Below are 24,539 nucleotides of genomic sequence, written 5' to 3' on the forward strand. Positions count from 1 at the left end.
ACCCCCACAACCACCCAGCACCAATCTGTTGAAGACTTCTGGTTTGACAACACATGAAAAATCACACAGAGTTCATTGTTTACTGGCCATTATTCAAGTTTGTATTCAGAGCTTCAAAAGCGATGTGACATTATGAAGGACGATACATCACTTATACATCAATTATGAGTAAGTGCAGCAAAAAAGTGTATTTTGATGTAAATTAAAAAGGATGGGCTTGTGGTGTCTGATAACATTTATTTTATGTGCTGACACAAACGTTCTGTGACAGGTTTTGATGGTGAAACGCACTGAATTAATTAAAGGTGCACTCCTGTGTTTTAACATTGCACTTTCATTAAGCTAGCAGAAAAACTTGAATCATGTGTAATATTTTTTTGGTCAATGTACCCTGTCATTCCCATGAGGCATCTCAGTAGTATCTTTTGTTTGACACTCGGTGCTCTGAGGTAAATACATACTGTTTTCACAGGCTGTACGGTACTCCTCATTGAAACTACGCTTACCTGCTTGTGTGAAATCGCTGCAGTGCAAAGTTAATGTTGTTTTTATACAAAAGGAATCCTACTCTGTGGTTTTCAATGTTTTACCTTCAGTTCTGAGAACACATAGTCATCTATTGACACTTAAAGCTTATGAAATGCTCTCGAAACCCTTCAATAAACTCAACGGTGAAAGACATTCATTCTTAGTTAGCTTTTTGGAGATGTGCATCATTTTGGAGATATTTTGGAGGGCACTCAATCCACCAGACTCTCCAACACCCTCAAACATTGACCAGTCTCTCACAAAATAAAATAAACCAAACACATCTTGTATGTTAAACCCTCATGAATACCAAAAAAGGACTCAACAATCACTTCAGCCAGCTCTGTCAGATCACCCCTTTCTGACTCAACAGGCGGGTTGCCTTTGGAGTTGACCATATGGAAGGCCGGGAGTTCAAGTTGTCGCTGTTAAGTGGTGGTGTGACCAGGGCGATGGCAGTCTTAAGCATCTGCAGCTGCTGTCAGCTTTAATTGGCCCGGCAGACTTAGAGCCAGGCGCCACTCATCTCTGACCTGAGCACCGCCGGAAAAACCATTAAACAGGCTTCAAAGCCTGCTGCCGGGTTTAGGAAAAGAGGGTGGGAGACAGACAAAGAGACTGAAAGACAGCAATAATGCAGATAAAGGCAGCAACTACACAACGTAAGAATGGGAAAGGGAAGTGAAAGGGAGTTGGAGTCCTGATGAATGTGTTTATCCAGTGCTTTACCCAGTGTTTCTCATGTTGTGTCTGCTCAGAGAAAATCTTTACCCTCACGGAGACCAGGCTGCCTGAGGACAACAAGTGGACAACTTATCTGAATCTTAATGAGCTGGAAATCCCTCCCATCTCTCTCTCTCTCACACACACACACACACACACACATAACCAAAACTGTTTTTAAATAAACTGTACAGCTATTTGAATTTAAATGTAAAATCTTATTGAAATTTTTGATGGACTTCAGTAGGAACTCAAATCACACATACACATACAGGTGGACGTACAAAAACACACAGGCATGTCTGTGGTCTGGGATCACAACTGGGGGGCTAATCGCAGCGATGAGCAACTTATCATCCATCCCTCCAACATCAATGCCTAAACCCAACGGTACCATTCAATTAGCAGCATCCTGCAGCTACATTCATTTGCTGCCTAATTGACCTCTGAGCTGCAGTGGAGATCAAGTCCTGGCAATGACAACAGCTGCACAGAGTGAGACTCTGCCATGTTGACACCATAATTACACAGCAAGCCACCCAACATGGGCTTTAGGGTCAAAACTGAGTGAAGAGAAAGACAAGGAGGCAGAAGAAGGAGGCAGAGGGGATGAGAGAATATGAAATAGATGAGGGGAAAAAAGAGGACAGGGAAAATGGAAAAAAGAGAGGAGGAGGAGGAGAGAAGACAGCTGACCGGAGGCTTGTTCAACCATGAGATTAGGCTAAGTGATGAAAAGCAGGGAGGAAATAGAGACAGAGACAGTTGGAGAGCCTCGGGTAAGGAAAAAAGCATAGAAGACGGATGAAAAATGCTTTTCAGATGCTTTTAAGGCTGGGTGAGAGCAAAAATCAAGATAATACGGCTGTACGATAGCCAACACTGGGACAGGAACGGCCACTGGGATCTAATAATGGGGGCTGATAAATAGTTTCAGCTTCAATCACAGCATAAGGCCGAACTCGCTCGAGGTTGAAACATTAAATTAACGTGGGTGTCTGGACATGTCAGCTGAATAAAGGATAGCATCACTCCAGCTCTTGCAAAACATAAAACAAACTAATCTCATCTGGTGGCCATATCACAAAGCCAGACAATAAAAAGCACTTAACAGAAACTACAACATTTTAGATGGTTCAAACTGGGATTTTGTGAAATTGCTCTACACTGATTTGGGCTCTTTTCATCAAAGTTTGATTTGGGCTTCAGAATAAAGATAATAAGACACCACTTACTCTCATCAGCATCCAAGAGACAGCGCTCGTCCTTCATTCTAAGGTTAGGAACACGGGTCTAGACCCTTCTAATCCCCTTTCTATTGTGATAAAAATCAATGACTCCAAACTTCCTCAGTGCTCAGTGACTCAGTGACTTTGTAATGTCAGCTGAACAGTGGTCACAACTGCCAATTACAGGATACTGGCACTCTTTGGTCGCTTTACACCTGCACTACTCAATATTTCTGTGTAAACAATATTAGAAGACTATGTGAAAGGTGTCCTACAGTCATGAACCCATTGACAGTTATCACCTGACTGCAGTTCCCCTCAGCTCAACAGAGCGTTTCAGCCTCTTTCAGCTCATTGTTTTGGTTTTAGGGCCCAGAAATGAAGCTCTTGTCAATATCAAATTTACCCGCTAGCGGCTAAAAAGCCAAATCATTCCCTCAGGAGCTTGTGAAGACCAAAATGGGGTCTCAATATAGGACTGCTAATGTGTAAACAGAAAATAGTTTGACACATATTCCCCATAACAACTTTATACAGTGATTATATGTCAGTGTTGGCCATGCAGTCTTTTCACTGTACTCATAATAATGATGACTTAACAACAATAAACTCATCATTATTGCATAAACTGACTAGACTAGAGGGCGAACCCTCTGTTAGCTTGCAACATTTTCACTTCTTGTTTTAATTTTGACCAGACATCCTGGTTTGTCTGGGACTGTCCTGGTCTTGTCTACCAAATTTTCCCAAATGTCACCACAGATAAAATAATAATGATAATATTATGCTTATTTTCAGCAGTTACAATAACGTTTATCATATTCTGTTCCACTAATTGTTATCTCAGCCAACATAAAAACATAAAAACAATGCACCACGCCTATGAATTCAACACTGACGGTTATCTGTCAAGCCGAAGACAAAGACTCTCTAAAGGGCTTCAGGAGGCTGACCTCCTTCCTTCCTCAAGTTCCCAGCAATTAATGAAAATTGCATGCATGGTGTTGCATGGTGCGCCTGGTAGGTGTGCTAAGTGCTGAAATAATTGTCTTCCATCCTGATCAAAATGCCTATAGTGCGTGCATAAGCGCATACATTTGCACATGCATGAACATATGGTACACTTGTGGGTCCCCTTTGGGGCGTTTGAAAACGTGATGAAACCACTGACATCTTCATGTGTGATACGCTGAAACATACTGGAGGAAGATGGCATCTCAGCCACAGGAGAGTCATTACGCCATCAATATCTACAGTCTGTAAAGTTTGCAAACATTAGCCACCTTAAGCTACTGATCATTCCAGACCAAGTAAGACTGCACAGACAAAAACATCTGAGTGTTTTTCAGTTTTTCAAAATTTCCATTTCATTTTGTCAGAGTTACATAATCTTACTGTTGGGAGTTAAAATGCTTTTCTTCTTCCTTTTTTTTAAAGCTGATATGACACCTCACTATGATCAGTACATAAGTACTGACAGATACAATTTATATATTAATAAAAAAAAAAATTCATTCAACAGAATCTCAACTGAAACCCAGAGGGGAAAAGGAAGCAGGGACAACCTTCCCTCCCACCACTAACTTCAGCACTTTACTGCCGACACAGCAGGGACCTTAGCCTTCTTTCTCAGAAATATTGTGTCTCAGGGAAATAAAAAGTAACTTATATCAGGAAAAAAAAGTGTTGAAGGTATCAGTGGTACACAACAGCGCTGTCTAAGGCACTCAGACAGTCTGGAATGGAGAAGCAGTCAATAATGAGCCTTCGCAGAGTTATGACTCTCCAGCACAAACAGAATCAATCAGCCAGCCTGAAAGCTGCTAGATGTTATTGAAGTGCTGTTCACACTGGACTGGGATCAATGGCTAAGCTAGAGTTGACCATCGATTCAAACCATCCACTGGTCTCCTTCCCTGTCCCCTCCTCACACTTCAGCCGAGCCTAACAAGGTAAGAGAGCCAAGACGAGCGCGGCTAAAGTGAAGCGGCAGCAAGTGTGGCGCTCGCTCCTTGATCAGTAATGGAACACACTGAAAAACACACGTTCCTCCTTAAATGTTCTTTGTGGGCTAAATGGTGCTTTAGACAGCCACTACTCCTTCAAAGACCATTTAGACCTTTACATGGGTCTACCCTGCTATTTTGGGAGTGGAAGATATGGTGGTAGTGCTGCTGTAACACCGGCTTGATACGGACTACCGTCTTGGTGCTTCACCACCCAACGGACGCGTTGGCAAGAACAGAAGCAGGAGGTTTTTTCTCTGAGGAATCATCTACAAGTCAGAAGGCAGAGAGTGAACAATTTCCACATGTTGATGTTGTGAAATTACCGTTTTATTACATGTGAAAAAATCTATGATCTGAGCTTGGTTTAATGTAAGTGTGTTTCCATCCACTTGTTTTATGCAGATTTTCAAATTTGTGCGTGAAAAATCTGAGTGGAAACACCTTAAAACACAAAACATTTAAATATTGTATTGTATTTAGTGCTGGGATGCATTCAGATATTGCATAAAAAGGTTTTATGTTAGTCAGAAACGTCGGTGCATCAAAAGCAAAATGTGACAATGTTCTCATGCAAATGTGCAATGAAAGTGTGCGAGTAATGGCAGTGGTCAATGTTGCTGATCTGGGAAATGAGACTGAGCCTGAATTAGCTTCTATTTATATCACACACCTGACACACAGTGTGCATATGAGCATTTGTTTCTCTGTATTTTCACTATTAAACCTTTAACCAGAAGCTACATGTTGGATGTTCAGTACAACACAGAACACACACGTGGTGCTGAGCCAGTTCACAGAGACACAGTTTAATAACACGTCAGCTACACGCCCAGATTTCAGAAGGCAGGTGACTGAATGAAACTCGTAGCATCCTTGAGGCTGTTTTACAGACAAACACTGGTCCAGATGTGTTCATTAACATATGCATCACTGATGCAGCAACTTAAACAGGCTGTCTTTTTACCTGTGTAGCAGACCTGTGAGTGATCAACTGTGCACAGCGCATGGAGGATACAGAACAACCAAAAACTGTGGCACGCATTCATGTGCCACATGCACAGCTGTTGTGTTCACTGCTGCTGGTTGCATGTAAACTAACATGAAGCAGAGGTTCAGTGAGCACCCAGTGCATTTTGGAGCCTGTTTAACACTAATGAGGGGAGGAATTTAGCTTTTAAATAATTATGAATAAATATTGGGGGGTGCGAACTTCCATTTTTCACATATTAAATGACATCAACATGTGTCTAATGTTGGTGAATTAAGGTGTGATTGAACACAAAATCAGCAGTCCCTTTGTTTTACATTTCTCCCTTCACTGTCAACTCTTGTCATGCTGAATGTCCACATCTAATACAGAACATATCCTGTAAGTCCATGTTCGTTAAAATGTCGGCTGGGACGATGAGTTAAATCACAGAGGAGCACAGTGCATATTTCATTCCCCACCTCCCCCTGTAAAGTTAATCCCGTCTGAATGGGCTTTAAATGTCTTGTCAAAAAATATTTAGGACCGCATATGGAGGACTGGATGCAGTTACAAAATAACATCCAGTTCTAATTTGTATTTAGTTCTTCTGGGCCATATTGTGCTCAGCAGCAGCATTTCCTCAGAAAATCAATTCCCGTCAACACCTGATTTGTTGTGGCTGCTACAAGGTAAGCAAAGGTATAAAGGTTTGTTATGGTGTTTTCGTAACTCACTTGTTTGGGAATTTAGCAAAGAGATGAAGGTCTGCTACTATATGGTTTTCTGATAAGACATACACGAGTAAGCAGCAACTTGTAGACCTTGATCGTTTGCTGAACATTACGCATTCAACATTCAAGCACTGCAAACTTAAAGCGAGACAAGGGAAGTGTTGCTGAGGAGCAGCCGCTGTGGCTAAAATGACATTTATGAGACGTTGTTTGGACAAAATGGAGAAAAGTCCAAAGATAAACTGCTCAGTAATGCTCATTATACAGCTATGTGTGCAACATGGGCTACTATTAGTCACTGTAACCAACTGACAGGAAAAACCCCTGAGTATGCTGAATCGAGCGATGGTGTGTTTGTGAGCTAATTTTTTCATTTGAAAGACGAAAAAAAAATGTTTTTCTTCTGATTTTCCTCTGTTAAACTCTAATTGGCAGTTGTGGGAAACTTGAAAGAGGAGAGGAGAGGAGAGGAGAGGAGAGGAGAGGAGAGGAGAGGAGAGGAGAGGAGAGGAGAGGAGAGGAGGTGCAGGGAGTGAGATGCAGGGCGTCAGGCTGTGTCTAGACAGTATTCATGATCCATCTGTCTGCCACTGCCACGGCAACAGCCAGCGGCTACAACAAGATGGCAAACTCCATTAGAACCACACCACAGAAACATTTTCTGTGTCCCTCTCCCTTCCCTCTTCCTTTCTTTCTCCCCCCCCCTACCCTCCACCCTCCTCTCTCTGTCCACCTCCATATCTCTGCCTGGCCCTCTGTCTCACTTCCAACTCCCCCTTTTCTCTCCTCTCCCCTCCGAGCCTGTCTGCACACTTTTCAATCCCCTGCCACTCTTTTGGCAATCTCTCCCTTTCTTTTTTTTCTTTTCCTCTGCCCTTCTCTCCCTCTCTCTGCCCAACAATCCCTCTCTTTCTCCCCCCTCCCTCCCTCAGTGTCTCTCAGGCATCACCAGAAAATGTACACCGGCTCAGAAAATTACAATCATTGTAAAGCTTTCCCATAACGGCGGCCACAGACACTTACATTAACATTCGCTCTAGACAGCTAAATATTTTAAGTACCCGGCTCAGGATTCTATCCATTGGAAATGAGTGTGCCCCCCCCCACCAAAGCCGCCCGCGACCCTACCACCCCCCTCCCTTCCCTCCCAAAATAAAAAAAAAGATTTGTTCCTAGTGCCTTGTTGGATGGAAAGAAAGGTAGACAGAAAGAGAAGAGAAAAAAGTGGGATACATTTACAAAACAACAAGGTTGGCAGGTTTGGGGGTGAAACGCATTTGAGGTAAGGAGGTGAGGGAGGGAGAGGTGAGGAGATGAGATGGAGGGGAAGGTAAGGAACCCGCCAGACACTCACACACACACACACACACACACACACACACACACACACACACACACACACACAGAGCTGAGGATGAAAGTGCTGCTGTAAAAAGTTTTCCCTCTCCTCCTAAAAGTTGTTGAAAGAGAACGCTGCAGCACATCAAAGTGGCCTGGCAGACAGCCATCGGAGCCCATTGGTGTCCTTCACCCTCTCTCTCTCCCTCCTTCTCTCTGTGTCTCTCCCTCTCTCCCTCTGTTTCCATTGATCGTGACGAGTCGAGGGAACACTCTCATCTCGCTCCCTGGACAGTGCTGCTCAGCGGGGGGCAGAAGGAGGTGGTTGGTGGTTGGTGGAGGGGTGGGGCGGGGTGGGTGGCGGCGGTGGGGTGCTTATGAAAGCAGCAAAGAGATTCAAACAAAAACTACACGGAAATGGAGAAGTGGGGAAACTTTTGAGGAGGATGTTCTAGATGGATATGAAAAAAATCCAGTGATGTATCTGTGAGGATCCTTCCCTGCAGCACTTTATGGTGCATTTACCTCCAACTACTGTATCAGGCTCTCAGGTATCAGGTCACCATGACCGCCACTGATGAGCTTCTGTTCATTGCAGTTTTTACAAATTTGTAGTATTGAATAACATGACACAGATTTGATAAGTTGGATGTACATCCAGTGACACTTTTTTTTTTACATTTTCTTGGTTTCTACAGCCTGCACATCTTAGCTTTCCATTTACATGCCATTAGTGTATGCCAGCAGTGTCTAATCTAACGCACACATGTGAAACCAACAAGTCAGAGGTCATATATCAGTGATTTCTTTCATAAGAATGTGTTTTGATCTGCTGCTCTCTGTGGCTTGGTTTGGTTAAACCGCAGAGGGAACTCGTGGCCATGATTAAACAGAAACCATGACCACAGAGGAGAGGGAGGAGATGTGAACCACCAACCACCCACTTTGATCACCTTTGTAGGAGCTTCTGCAGTGTTAAAACAGTTATATCAGCTTTGGCTTCTAAAGGACTCAATATACACGCAGACAGCAGACGTGCACGCGCTCCTGTTTGTACTATATTGGGCGACTTAATACACAGACACGTTTGCACGCTTGTCCAACAGTCGTGTCTGAATTTCGGGCAGCGTGAGGACAGTCCCTGTGGACTCTCACACACAGGGGCAGATGAAGAAAATTGCTTCACACGGACCCTCGCGGACACGCAGATGCTGACAGTATAATTTAACTGGGAATAGACATCAGATGTGGGCCATCAGTGGCGGGTAGCCACTACTGAGGCATTCATTTGTTTAATAATCACTAAAATCTGACCTGTGTAACATGTCAGCGTCCTCAGAACCAGCTGTCCTTTCAGCAGCAAAGCTCCTGAGGTGCTAACAGGACAGAAGGAGGACAAATCGACCTCTCCAGACTGAGTAAAATTAGAAATTCAATGGACAAAAGTGTTTTGTTGAAGTGGCAATAGGCTTCATGAGAGGTGAACAAGAAGAAAATGTCATTGTTTTCATTTATTCTTTTATCTATTTCCTGTTTCTTATCAGTTCTACTTATTTAGTTCAGCCTTTTGTATTTTATTTACTATGTAAGCTGTGTCGAAACGTTCTGTGTATTTTGACTCATGTATGCATTTGGATTAATTATCCCTATAATTAAGTCATCAGATTTGACTGTATAGTCTCCGGCTCTGATGTTGTTTGTTTAAAATACCTGATGATTTTTTCAGAATACATTGTGGTGTGCAGGAGATCACCACCTTTTGAATCTACATGCCACAAAAGTTCTATCCAAGAAACCCTATCCTAGAAAACTCATCATACTCCACGGAAAGTCGGTTTGAAGTACCACGCCCCAAAAAAAGGTTTTGAATCCACATCAGATGTGCTCACTGGGAATCGACAGAGACCCCAGGGAGAACAGAGCTGAAACAGCAGAAAGGAAAGCGGGATGGGGGGGGTGAAGCGGGACAGAAAACCAGGTTGAAAATTGGAGTTTGTATCTATCTGTAGTGTGTGATGGTGTGAGGTATAGAGAGGGAGGTGGAGCAGCACCCTTCAGCACTCACAGTTGAAGATGCCCGGTGGAGGGTGCTGGGTGACCACGGGGCAGTTCTCCTCATCGCTGTTGTCCCCACAGTTATTCAGCTGGTTGCAGATCAGCGAGCCCAGACGCAAACAATTCCCATTGGTGCAGTGGAACTTGCACTCTGTACAGCAGGGGAAGGGAGGGTGGGTGGGTGGATGGTGTGTAGGACAAGAGAGAGAGAAGAAACATTTCTTAGCACAACTATTGCAAAAACCTCGTTCTCTCAGTAGAGCTGTGTTCACAGTCTGAAGATCAGCTGGAAAGCAAATGTTGTAACTGATGTCTGAAGTCTTAAATGCTTTTAAAGAATGATGAAATTGATTGATCTGCTACTTTTCTGAAATACTGGGAAGATGAACACAATCGACCAATAATGGAAAATTAACATGAAAAAATCTCCATTTAATAAAAATGCATGTTTACAAGTGGTGTCCATACAAAAAAAAAAAACAAGTTAAAAAAAGTCCGCCCACACACGTACACCAGTGTCACTGCAATAGTAGAGCATGCAGGCACACTCCAGAATGTGTAAAAGCACTGATAAACTGTACAGGCAACAAAATGCTCAAACACTGGGCTGTTATGTGCAGTTCTGCCCGTTATCTATGCCTTAGAATGTGCAAGGTCATGTGAAATGATTTTTTTTTGGTTTTTTTGCCTTTTTTTTTTTACCTGTAAGCTCAAACACAAAGCAGAGTTAATGTGTTGAGTTCACACAGAAACAAGGTCGGGCGAAAAGTGGTCTCCCGTTCAAAACAACAAATAAATAAACAGCTTTTCAAAAGGGCCTTTGATGTGCCGCAGCCCCGAACCATAATGTTCTGTCACGGTTATTACCAAAACGCTTCTTTCCCCCTAAATATTAATATGCCTGATTAGCACTATCTGGTGAGAAAAAAACAACTTGAACTTAAAAATGTGGAAATGAAAAATATATATTCTTGAGGGAATGAATAATCATGCTGAACTTTAATCATAATAAGTGAAAAAAAAACAACAACAAAGTGTTTGATGCACTGGAAAGCAAGGCCATGTCAGTATGCCCCGCAGTGTGATGTGTGTGGTTTAGTGCAGCCATTCTCTGAGAGCTACGCTCACGCTGAGCCCACCACGACGAAAGTGAGAGTGTCTGCAGAGCGGAGAAAATAAATGGAACCTGAATGATAAAGAGTCCCAAGTACGGCTATATATTTTTTACAAAAGCTTAAGAAAGAGCCATGTCTGTTTGGGTTTACGATAGCATGCACGTTTGGTATATGTATATATATATATGCTGGCTCTTTTATGGTTGAACTGACATCACAAGAGTCATTTCTTTTTGCAGTCAAACATCAGAGTCAAGGTGATTTTTTGTTTTGTTTTGACATACATCTGACTACATGTGACTTTTTCCACCATTTTAGTATTACACTCTTATAGTATAACAGTTATACAAGAGTCATACAATCAAATAGTCGTTACCTGATAGGCCACGTGCCAAGAATATATCTAAGTGCAAAAGGTGGCAACAGCCCTGTGACGTAGTTAAAGACGGGGTCTGCAACTTATTCAAGGAGCACTTTTTGCCTTTTTTTTCCCTGGAAATTGTAATCACAGCAGACAAATACATAAATAAATCGATAAATAAAATAGTTTAAAAAAAAACTACACACTCATTCTGCATGACCAGAGTCTTCCACAAGGCTAAAGTTACTACTAACTAGTCCCACAGGATTGGTAGATAAAGTGCGGCCAAAATATTGTGAGTTACCAGCGTGAAGCTTGCCTCCACTGGGCTAACCTTTACATCTATGGAGCTAACCGAGCTAAACTGTTGCAGCATACGAGCCGGCTGAGCAGTAACTCTGAGCTACAGGTAACGTTACACTCATGACGGCTGTTTTGCTTGTGTTTATATGATTGTGGCATTGAACAGATTTTATCACAATGAAAAGCTGAGGCGGACAATTTTCTAAGCACTGTCGATTGGATACTTTCCAAATATAATTAGTCTTTCTAGTTTCTCCAACGTGTCATGACAGCCAATACATATTAAAAACAGTATAGAACTGTAATAATGACTGTTTTCCTCAGGAGTACAAGACCAGAAAGAATCGGTTAACCAAAAAATATATAAACATACAATATTTCTTCAGTTTGAGGTATCTGCTGCGGTGACTTTTTCCCATCCCGATACAATGGAGGTAAATCTAATTCCATTTGTGGTTTCCTGCAGCATTAAATTATGACAGGCGAACCCTTTAAGAGAGAGTGTTTTCCCAGAAACAACGTCCTGGTTACTCAGGATGATCCGCAGACCACACCGTCAACAGTTCACACTGGTTTTCTTACCTTTAAATAACAGTTCCTGATGAAAACTGTTGACAGGTGTGCAGATTATGCACAGTAACCACATCACTGTTTCTGGACGGGAACATTGTTTGAGTTTTTCACATTTCAGCTTTCATCACTTCAACAGTCAGATAGCACGTTCCAGTCTGAGTGGAACATTGTTTAATAATTAAGTGTGTGAACTGTGTGTGAATTACGCAATCACAGTGTAGACTGAATGGCAGCTCATTAGAAGTACTGTGTATGTACTTAATACTTTATATTCTGCAGGCCCTTATTTCCTCAAATACTGAACAAATTCTAACTCCCCTTCACTACAACTTCATTTTAAGTAAAGTCACAAAGTTTCACTGTTAATGTGGACTTTAATGCAGCACTGCCAACACAATTATGAGTGTAATTAAAACTCACAGAAACTGTAACAAATAATAAGTGAATGGTGGAGGCGGGTTTATAACTGTGTTATGGAAAACACAGCATGACATCTCCATGGATACACATTTTTTTTTTCCTCTTTTTGAGAGATAAAAATAGAAAAACATTCTTCTATAACAAAGGAAAACCAATCACGATGCAAAAAACGTTTACATGTGACATGAAAAACCAGAACAACTCATGGCTGGATGGACAGACAACCAATCCCAGAGCCTCCACAACTCCAAGCTTCATGTGTGTCAACTGGTAAGACTGTGGTCCGCTACAATACTGACTTACTACTGCACTTCAAAAATACTACGAGATTCATACGAAACAGTTGAAAACAACACTGGTGAAAGTGGAAGCAGCAGAGGACCAGATATTGTGACTTTTAGTCTGTAGTCCACTTAAAGATTGTAACAATGCTGTTGTTGACTCAGTGTACAAATAATAATGTGGCAGCTGATAACATTTTGAATTTCAGAGTTTGTCCAAAGTATTATTTCTTATTAAATAAGTTGGTAGCAGAGGAAAAGCATCACAAAGTAGGCATGTAGGGAAACCTCCCAGCATGCAACTGGGGAACACACTGTCTGACACATGTCAAATTTTATGTGTGTTCCTATTTTGTTGAACGGGTGACGTTGTGTGCATGACTGGTGACTCTTTTCAGTCACAGCACAGAGCGATGCACAGGTAGGCCCTTCCAAGGCGTGGTAATATTGAAAATTTAAGAAAAGCAACAAACTAATACGGTTTTAAAAGAAATAAAACTTCCAATGCTGCTAAAATGGCTTCTCTTAACTCTACTTGCAGTGCGATGAATGGAATTAGTCTTTTCTTAGAGCCTCTCTACATGGTGAATGGCCGCGTCTTTAAGGTTCCATGCTTCCAGTTTTCAATGCAGGTTTACAGTTAATAATTTAGAGTCTCAAGCTCACATTTTCTGTTCAGACTTGACAAAACCTCTCCACAGCCACGAAAGACATTATATGTTTTCACAATCTGAGCAGCACTCCTAAAGCTACAACCGATATCGATGTGTAGAACTAGTGGAGTGGCTCGATTAGGTTGTTCCTGTTTTGTAAGCTTTCAGTTTTGTGCTTACATGTTGCACATTCCTAAATCAATAGTGGAGTTTCTTTTGTGATCAAAGTATTGTGACCCAATAAACATGTTGAACGAATTTCCTTCCTCATAAAACATCTGTAATGCCAGATTTTGGAGGATTTTCTAACAGTGGTTCATAACTCTACTATTAGTGGAAAACTACAGAGGGCGCCTACTATTTGTTTTTAACCAAATAACCACACAGCTGCCCTGGGGCCACGTAGTATTCATAGATATTCACCATAAACGTTGCACAGCGAGGAGGTTAACAGGGACCCATCAGCTCATTTTAAACACTAGCAGTTAAAACTGACCATGGTTAGTTTCTTGTGGTCCAAATAAGATGGCCACAGAATGCTGGGTTCAGCCAAGTGGTTATTTTGGATGTTTAATCTTCAGAAGTGAATGAAATGAGTAACTTGGAAAGACCCAGGATGACATGAGATAGGCCTGAAACATCTGTGAAGCAACACATGGAAACTCAAGAGAGTGCTGTTTTGGATTTGTCTTTACAGAATCATTTAAAATGTTTAGTCTCACAAATGAGTCCTGCTTCACATGTGGACAGTGCGTGAGGCTGAGAAAATTGGACTGATTTACATGACTCCCACTGAAATATTCAGTCAAATGATGTCTTTGCCATAGTAACAAATCAGCTTTGACTCCTGCGTGCCAAACTCATTACTTAACGTGATTACGAACGTCTAATCGACCGCTGTAATCAAGTCTCAGCCCGATTCTTCACACTTGTGGTCAGGATTCTTCTCTTCTCTCGCACTTGGCGAGGTAATAGATGGAAGACGGAGGCAAAAAATAATCCTTCACAGGAAGAGTGGAAGGAAACGTTTTTTCATGAAATGTATTAGTGTTTTTGGCTGTGCTTTGTTGCAGTTAATCAACACAGACAAACACACACACGGCTTGTACCTGCACATATAACACAGTAGACACACAAACACCTCGGAGGCCCGTTCCTGGTGGGAGTCCTTCCGATTTGCTCGGCTGGCAAAGCGACCTAATGACACTGCACATTTTCTCCTCTCACAGCTTGTTCTGCTCTTGTCTAGACGGTGGCGGGGGGGAGGAAAAAAGGCAGAAACAGAGATCCGATTCAAAGAACAGACCAGCATGACCGTTCTTTGGAACAAACCCTCTCCCCTTCTTCTGAGTGGCAATTAGTGAAGCCTCAGCGACTTGCCCTGCCTCTTCTCTCCTCGCTCCGTCTTTCATTTTGTCTCATCTATTACTCTCATCGTCTGTCTAGACTCCTCTTTCAGTCTCATCTCCTCTTCTGTCTATCCTCTCCTCTCCAGCTCTATTACTCTCTATTACTCTCCCATCTTGTCTTGTTCCCCACTGTCCATCCCCTCACTTTGTGTCTTTGCTTTTATTCTCCCATCTTCTGGCCACCCCCTGTCTTCTCTGCTGCTCCTCTTTTTCTTCCTCTCCAGCAACACTCCCATTCAGCTGTCACATGAATTTTGAAGCAAAGCTTTGAAATGTCGGAAAATGCGAGGCAACAGTAAACCTGTCTTCCCCTGGTGAATTATGCATCGCCCAACCTCCTTTACAAACACAGACACAAACAGGTTAATTAGTGTGATTTGAAAATGCCAGACAGAGTAGTGAGACGAGATGAATGATTCCCCCATGTTCTGCCAAGATCTGATCAGCAGATACTTAAATGTGAAGGATGAAGAAATGAGCAGGAGGCAAACAAAAGCACTCATAAGAGCACCATTAAACAAGAGCAGGTATACTGCTGTATATGACAGCTCCAATGAAACTATATGAGAGGTCACAGTAGACAGGGTTTTTTTTCCCTTGCACTTCTACTACTGTTAAACATAACAATGTAAAACCTTGACGGTTTAAAACCCTCGCAGGAAAAACTGCGGTTGTCTTTTGAGATCTGCCATTTCTATTAAGTCTTTCAATCTCATCCATTAGAGTCTGCATAATAAGTCACAATCACATCTTACATATTTCTAGAGCACCCTACAGAATGTGATACACAAAGGGCACAAACATGCAGAAGCAAAAGTGCACAAACCACATTTTTAAAACTAAGAAAGGAATAATACAAGCGAGAAGTAATTCAAATGTAACTATCTTTTTCAAAATCTGTAAATGCAAAATGTTTTATTATAACAAACAAAGTGCTTAATCTCATTCTAGGCACGCATCGTTCAAATCCATGAATCTTCATTTTTAATTTCAGTGAGTTTAAACATCACGTAGTTTCAATAAAGTGCTGGAATGTATATGATGAAGTCAGGTTAGGTGGAGCTATGCAGGAAATTACGGGACATCACCAAACCTCATGCTACTAATGGGCCTTTTTTTGCCAAGTCACAGGAGGAAATAATTAACGTCTTACAATTCTATTCTCACCGAATCTGCCCTCAAATTCTTGGTTCTTACCTTCGGCAACTCTGCTTACAATGAAATATATCAGGAATATCGGATAATGACGAGGAAACACCTCAATGACAGCGATATATTTTTTAATAATCACTCAATCACACAAAACAACACCTACAGCCAGTGAGTGCTCTTTGAGATAACATCATGACAGCTAATGCTAGAAGATGAGCCTTTAAACTACAACGCTGTCGGTCACGTGACCTTCTCCTCACAGGTCCCAGCGGTGCATCAAGAGTCTCTCCTTGCTGACAGTTAGCGAGGCAGCTAGCTCAGTTGCTAACCGGACAATAAAATGAAATGATACGCTATGCATATATTCTGTAGCTGAATAAGAGCTCAGCTCCACCCCTCTGTCAAACCGGACTGGAATGTGCTATCCGTGAGGTAAACAAGGCTGGTTTACAGTTGGAAGTGAATATATCTCTCCCAGTTTTGGAGCTACATACAAGGGTTGCAGGCTCTAAGTGTTTCTCAGAAAAATTTGAGCTTAATTTATGTCTGAAATCTGGGGGAAAAAAGACTTTTCATTGTCAGCTATTGTTTGTCCTTTGTCATGCTGTCTGAACATCAAGGCACTTGGTACCAACTGATTCATCGCTTCCTCGCCAAACAACAAGTTTCTTAAACATGTGATTGACAGTGTGCGACATTTTAATCACACCATTTAACTACATGTGCAGCCAATCCAGAGACAGTCTGCAATAAGACTCAACCAATCAGTACCGAGAGTAACGCCGGTATCACTTTCGGTTGGACAAAAACACAATGAATTATTACATTCATTTTTCTGATAGCACATCATGTTGTCTTGATAAAAAGTTTTCTGCCTCAAGCACATAAAACTGAGGAGATTTGAACAAACTTTGCCGTCAAACTTTGCCAATCTAATTACTCTACATCATAATTTGCATAAGCACTTTCCCATCTTCCCCCTTCTTCTCTCGCACGCTTCATCATCGCTTTTGCCTTTCGTCTCTATTTGTCCGTCATCTCCTCTGATGTCAGTCTGTCAGTCAGCTGATCTGTAAGCCTGTCTGCTTCGACAGGCAAGCAAGGAAACAGTCTGCTCCACAGCGGAAGCCAGGCGGGAGGAGGAAGAGGAGGAGGAGGAGGAGGAGGAGGAGGAGGAGAGGATACGAGGAGCGGAGAGAAAAACCGGACAGATGGCAGCAGCAACAATAGACAGGAAGAGGAAGAGAGGGAGGAAAGGGAAGTGGCGACGAGGAGGAGGAAGAGGACAAGAGGAGGACGACGCTGATGATGAGGAGGAGGATAGTGGTGGTGGCGATGATGAGACGGCGGGGATGAGAGCTCTGAGGATGAAGGTGATAATGAGGATACGATAAGAGGCGGAAAAGGGACAAGCAGGAGCAGATAGGAGGAGGAGGAGAGGATTAACAGGTAGCAGGGCATGAGAGGAAGAATAAAACTACTACAATAACCAAACTGGTCTGGCCTCTCTATATGACACTAGTGGAGTATTACAGGTCGTATGATATTGACAGTGGTGGCTCATTCTCTGCAGAACTAACGTTTCCCATCAAAGGTCTCAAAAGGGAATTTTTCTTTTCAAAGAAATGATTGCTAAGAGACAGAGAGAGGGTTTTTTTTTATTTTATTATTGCTATTTCCTGTTACATTCAACCCCTGCACTGTTCTCTAACAAGGAGAAACCAAATCCTGCAGTGGGGAAGAAAACTGCTCATGCAGACTCAGACAGAAAGTGTGTGACATGAATTGCACTTTGACGAATGTGTGTGTGTATGTGTGGCTGTGCCTGTGATATAACAAAGTGTTGTAGTCGCTGCTTGCCAATGACAGACTGGGGGCCGGATACTCGTTTTTAGCAGTGTGTGTGTGTGTGTGTGTTTCTCAGTGTGTATGTGGCCACTAAAGTGTCCTTGGGTGTCCGTTTGGATGTGTGTGTGTGTGTGTGTGTGTGTGTGTGTGTTTCGATGTGGGTGTGTGAGTAAATGAGAGTCAGTAAGCTGCTGTTGCTGCAGTCAAAGCTCTGAGAGCAGCAAAATTATAACACATTCAAAAACAGGCCGTTTATGGCGTTACATGCTGTGGCACACTGCTAATACAGTACAGCCTGTATGAAGGCAATAAGTAGGGCCATTAACGGAGACATGAACCCCCTCCATGTCCTCCAGTGTTAGTGCTTTAGTCGGTCTACTTCGCCATCACAGCAGACGGGCTGCAAGACTCCCAGTATTGATTTTCTATGTGGAGGAAAGTGATTATTCTGAGTCATTTTATCATTCCAATGAAGTGCTGACATTAATGTTGGTACTAGGACTTTAAGTAATATTTCAGTGGGATGGAAGATGAATATATTTTTTATCGCCCCCCCCCCCTCATTAAGACTTGTCCAATCTTTTTTTTATCATATCAGACACTTAAGCTTGATCTGAAAAGAATCTTTAGCTTGCAGTGTGGCTCGATAGACTTCAGCCCGGACACAAATACCTGGACAAAGTATCGGATACATTAGCACGCAATTCGGTGCGGCCATTCATAGTTCCCAGAATTTATCATCCAACACAACACAGTCAAAGCTTTCATTCGTCACGTGAAATATCTCCACAGACACAAACACATGAAGTCTGCAAACTAATAATGTTGTTGATCCTTTAAGATTTCAAATTGTCAAACACTTTGGTTTGACTAGTAGAACTATCTATAAAACTAAGTGACCTACTCATCAGCCGCAGCTTTGTGTTTGATGCCACTCTGCAGCTCATGAAATGCTAGCATGCTAACTAGTGATGTGCGGATCGATCATGAAATATCGATACCTTCGATACCGGATCTTTATGCTCTAAAATCGATTCTCAAATCAAAATATCGATACTTTTGATACTTCAGTCATTTGAGGTAATGTATATCCTTAACAGGAACACGGTGAAAAGTAACTAAACTATTGAGATCTTGTCTAAATGACACGCGGTTGGTGGGAACTACTTTTTCTTCCGCCTGGGTAAGTGCATCATGCGTAAGCACAGCGGCACGCTGCTCCGTGCTCTCAGTCAGTCACAGTCTGTATTGTTCCTTAACACAAACCTGTGAATGAAGGAACAACAGTGTCAGTGTTGGATGCTGTGTTATTTACATGTTCAGTATTTTCATGTTAACATGTTCATGTAACATGAATTAAGACGCAAGTTTGCATCTTTATAGTGGTTCTTAATAATTAAAGAAGAATTTATTTTAATGTTTTTATAATTGTACTCATTTTCTTTTTTTCAGAGAAACACCATTTTCACATATTTTGTATGATTGTGTCCTCCCTTTGGTTTTTCTATTGTTGTATTAACTCGGCTATATTGTAAATGAGGCCGCTACCTCAATATACTTAAATAATAAATTAAATAAATAAATAAACAAACAAATTACTCTGCCTTATATTCTTAAGGAAGCTATGGTTTGAAATACACTTCTTTTTTTAGATTTAAAAGACATATTTGGTGTAGTCGCATAAAATATAGGTATTGAATTTTACTCAGTATCGGATCGGAAAGGAAATCAGTGGTATCGAACATCACTAATGCTAACATGGCAAACTGAGGTGTTGAACCTAAACATTACACCTGTTAAGCATTACAGTACAGTGGGATTGTCAATGTGAGCTAGTTAGCAAGAAAACTATCCTGAATGCTACCATTTTAACACTTACTTCACCAATTCACCAACTCCATAGCAGTAAAGAGAGACTTCACATTACACATATGAAGAAGTAGTGTCCATGCAATATACACTGCATAAATAGAGAAGCTGGGCACAAAAATAAAATAGTTCATAGAGCAAATTGGGAGAGACACAGCTTTAGCTTAGGTTTCTCTTTTTTCTCATTTCTCAACTTTTTTGTAGTTCCAAGAAAACATATCTGAGGGACACTTGCTGCGTCTTTAATGCAAGTTAATATGAGTCATGTTTTTTTCTAATAATGGAATAATAATGGTAACTGTGATGAAGGTTGGTATAGACAAGGTCACTGTGAGCAGCCTTACATGTTGTCTGGTGTAAAAGTGGCTCTGCCAGCAGCAGACACAGACACAAGGACTCTGTGTCAAAACTGCCTCTTCAGACTGAGAAAATGTGAATCGAATGCAAATGTGACTGTAATGTCTGTCAGAATAAAACACTGGTTGATTCAACTTGAGACCTTAAGTGTAGTAAACTTGTGCTGTCAAGTTCAGTGAACTTATCTCAGCTAGTTTTACACTTTCAAAACTCATGAGTTACAATAACTCACATGATTCAACTTATGTTCAGTTAACTTACACTTTTAAGGCAGCTGGGACACTCAAAGCTTTCAGTTGAACCATATCAAGATGTTTTACAGTCATATGGGTCAAACTCCAAATGCGCTGGCTCCTATACTTCTCAAAATGTAACTTTCATTTGGCCTTTCCGTCCTTGGTTAGTGTTATTTTCTCCTACTTTGGAGAGCTTCCTTCAAACCGACAGAGGACATTATACAATTGCTCTCACGCGCTGAGTACTTCTCCTATTGACTAAATAACTGATGTTCGTGTGTAAAATCTGCGGGGTTCCCCTTTAAATAATGCCAGCCTTTTATTCCCATGTGTCTTTGATATGTTTTTAATCCAGGTTATTTTTATTTCTTTCAGTACGATGCACACGCATTACAACGCTGCTGCAGACTGCGGATTAGTAAGGTACTGGGCTCTGCATTTTCCACGGTAACTGTGAATTGTCTGTGTCAGACTGTTTAATGTCCCCTTGGTCTCCATCACTCTCTGTATTTGAGTCTTTTCTCCTGCTCTCTGCTCTCTCTGCCCTCCAGCCTGCATCCTTGATATGAGGCGAGCAGCAGCTTTGCAGGGCAGTAAGGTAATAAATGTGTTGCAGATGCGTCTGTGAGCCATGAAGGATTGGGGCATCTTTCCAACCTGCTGTCCCTCTGCCTCACGCCTCTTTTTCATTTACCTCCTACCCCTACATGTCTCCTCTTTACTGCTCCTCTCTCCTCCCTTCCTGCCTCTCCTCTTCTTTTGTCTCCTCTCCTCTTACATCTGCCCTGTTTTTGACTTTTTTCTCCTCCACGCTCCCTCTCTCCCCTTGTCTCATCACCTCATTCTCCTTTCCTCCTTTTTCCATCCTCTTGTCTCCTTTGCTTTTCCCTATTTTCTTCTCCCCGTCTCCCCTCACCCCACTCGTCTCCTCCTCTCCCCTCTCCCCTCTCCTCTCTCTGGCTCTACCAGGATAATTAAGCATGTCAGAGTTGTGCTGACTTGGCACAATTGATATCCATAGTCAGAGAGAGAGAGAGAGAGAGAAACAGTGACGAGGGAGAGAAAGAGAGAGAGAGAGACCTTCAGGCTGTGTCTCCTTTCTGCAGTCCAGACAGTGCATCACTACTGCTCTGGACTATGTGTGTGTGTGTGAGTGTGTTCTGGGCAGGAAGTGAATGTACTTGTGTATGCCTCGGGGAGATGGCAGCGAAGTAACACTGTGTTTTACCCCTGTCTGTCTACTTTGTCTCGGGGCTTCCTGCTGGCCTGGCAGCACAAACTGGACACTTTGTGTGAATTTCCCCACATGTGAAGCAATGAATGGGAGGGAAGAAGGTCATGCCAGTCTCATCTTCCTCGTCACTTTGAGGAGAAACGGAAAATACTGCAAAAACAAATGTGTCACGCTGCATTCGCGGCGATGGGAAAGTAGCAAATAACACAACGTACATCTGAACATTTGATTTAAATCTAGTATATATGTGTCTATTCGCTGACATCATGTTCCATTAATGTTGGTTTTTATTGTCCTGCAGTATCATATATTACACATAGACATTAGACCTTTTATTATGTTTCTAAGTCACAATAAAGAGACCCAGAAGAGTCTCCAATCAATAACGATGTAGTAGAGCTTGGAGAGGCCTGAGGAAAAGGGACAGATGCAAGCAGGTGTTCTGAAAACAACGGGATGATTGTTATTGTAGTTTGACTGGCTGATTTGGCTCGCTATCAGCGCGGTCAGCAGTGTGAGCAGCAGCAGTGGCCGTGACACACAGCACTATTGGAGACAATTATGGTAATATGGAGGCAATTTATGTCAAAAATCACACTCCTTCTCCGAGTCGCATCTCAGCCACATGTGACACGCAGATGTTTAGATTCAGTGTGACTTTCTAAGAATGTTTCACGGCAAATAAATATCCAAAAGTCTGGATTGAAATCAGAGAAAAAAAGACGGTCCTCATAACCTCAGAGCTGTCTAGAGAATCATCATGTTTTTTAAGTCTTCTTCAGTATCAAAGTAATTCAGTGATAACTGTCTGTGCATCTATGGATACATTGCAAACACTGCTAATAGCTAATTCAGCATAATGTCGCCATTTTGCCAAAATGTAAACAAATACAGGCTATAAAAACAGGGCTGAAGTTGTCGCCTAACACTTAACTCACTCAATGGCAACATTACACTTTCTGTTTACATCCCCAAAAGCATTTTGAGAACTGCAGTTCCAAAGCTTAGAGCACCATTATCTCCCAGAGAGAAGTAAGACCGTGCATATCTGGTATCCCCATTTGTATGATTATTCACATTAAGACTACAAAGACACACAAAAGACACAGAGTTCTTGGAGAGACATCAGGGAGGCGGTGTGATGCATCCAGGAGGAGGTTATGACTGCAGGCTTTTTGCCTGTCTTCAATATGACCTAGTTCATTTCAAGCAGACTGAACCCCTTAATGTGCATTAAGATGGTGAGCTGCTGCCTTTGCATCTGTTGTCAAACAGTGTTGGTGTTCTGTATTTTGAATGTGTGCCGCCTCAACTACCAGCTACGGCAACTATCAACAACCTATAGTCTGCTGCTCTCAGCCTCTCTTTAGAGTGAGCTGTTTCTAATATGACACTATTACACAGAGTTTAGCCCATTTATACAATCCATTTGGCCCAGACATGATAATTAATCTTTGAAGCTGATGTTGGTCCAAGACCATTTTTTAATTTCTGTGTTTGTTCACTGCTGGTGTATAACAGACAGATGAGTCACACACGTGTAAAATTAGCTCCCACGTTTAACTTGGTTCGGTTTCTATGGTTGCCATGGTCGTATGACAAGCCGCAGTGACAAGCTGAAAGAGTTAATTCAGACAACCGAGGCAGATAGTGCCGTGCTCACACAAGACTGGTGACCACTGCCGCCGCCACCGTCCTCTGCAGTACTGTAACGTCTATCACCTTGTTCACTGTGGAAACAATGCAGTCGGCAGTCATGTCCGCTCTCTGTATGAATGCACCTTTGAGGCTGGACACAATGTGATTTGGTAAGAAACGCTGAGTGTGAAGAAGAAAAGTCCCTTTAAAACAGGCCCATTGAGTCTTTTAAGGGAAACAGAGGCACAGTTGAGACTAACATCAGTGTTTCAAACAAAATGGAACAATGCAAAATCCTTCAGCATTCATTTGAGTCCTCTGTTGTTAGAATGATGACCGTAAGAATGAGCAACATGGTACAATCAGATAAATAGCAGCACATGGCTGTGTTAGCACATTGAGATTTTATACTCCAATGACTTTGAGGAAAAATAAATGTATATTTAAGGCTGTAAAACTTTCAAGGATAGTGGATCCTTACATCAAGGCCAAGGTCAGTGCAGCCTAAAAGCAGGATCATTTCAGCCCTACAGAAGAAGAACATTTTACTCAAATCAAACCTTAGATGTAGTATTTTCCAGCCCGTCTCAGTGTGGCATAACCTGTCATTTCTCCTCTCTGTCTCGGCTCAGAAATACATTCTTACAACATATTGTTCACTTCAACATCATGTCATGATCATTTTTGCTTATCTTATTTTTCAAAGGGATGACAAGGATTGTATCCAGGCTTCTCAAATCTCTCTCTGAGTATTTCCAGTGGCATTTTGTCATTTTTGCCATGGATCAGATCAAATTCCTTGTCTGCTTTTTTTCTCTAAGAAGCCTGAACGTTTGTTTTATGCTGTCAGCTTTCACCGACTGAGGACCTCTGTCAGTCAATATTCAAAAACACCACTTTTCCAATATATATTCATTTAGTTTAAGTACATTTTAATACACTTCAGATATAATTAGATGGGAACATATTTGACAGGGTGACTTAAACCCACAGTTCTGCTGGGTTTATGGCTTCATGAAGCCTTGAGCTACTACATAATAAGTCTTACATGGATCTACATCCATTTAGGTACAAGATGGATGATATCTTTATCATGATGAAATCACCTGACAGCAATAATGGGGCAGTCTGACCTAGCCCTCCTCCCATTCTCACTGTGCACTTTCCTCCATAACAGACTTATCAGTGTATTACTTAGATGAGAAAGAAAATTTGAAAATGTTGCCTCGGTGTGTTTTGCAGCTTAAGGTGCTGAGAGAGCATCAGGTTAATATTCACTGGTTAGCGTTGACAGTGAGAAACCTCATAAATATGTCCTCAGGTTGCCTGCTCACTGTCAGCTTTAACGCTCTGCCCACGCAAACGCCCACACACATGAATAAGGTACAGGCACACACACACATGCACACACCACAGACAAATACACATGAAACACACACACTCACGCGTGTGCGCACACAAAGAAATACTCGTGCACACACATGCTCGCACACACGCCCACGCGCTA

General features: G+C 41.9%; 1 protein-coding gene across 1 annotated transcript in view; it reads right to left on the reverse strand.

Moving 5' to 3' along the window:
- ldlrad4b (low density lipoprotein receptor class A domain containing 4b) overlaps positions 1 to 24,539 on the reverse strand; it is a 112,316-nt gene that overhangs the window by 75,882 nt on the left and 11,895 nt on the right. The window contains exon 2 of the mRNA XM_070835595.1: positions 9,594 to 9,734. Within this exon, the coding sequence (XP_070691696.1) occupies positions 9,594 to 9,734 (141 nt within the window). The remainder of the gene's footprint in view (positions 1 to 9,593; positions 9,735 to 24,539) is intronic.

This window comes from Pempheris klunzingeri, chromosome 8 (assembly GCF_042242105.1).
Source record: "Pempheris klunzingeri isolate RE-2024b chromosome 8, fPemKlu1.hap1, whole genome shotgun sequence".
In the NCBI taxonomy this organism is placed as follows: domain Eukaryota; kingdom Metazoa; phylum Chordata; class Actinopteri; order Acropomatiformes; family Pempheridae; genus Pempheris; species Pempheris klunzingeri.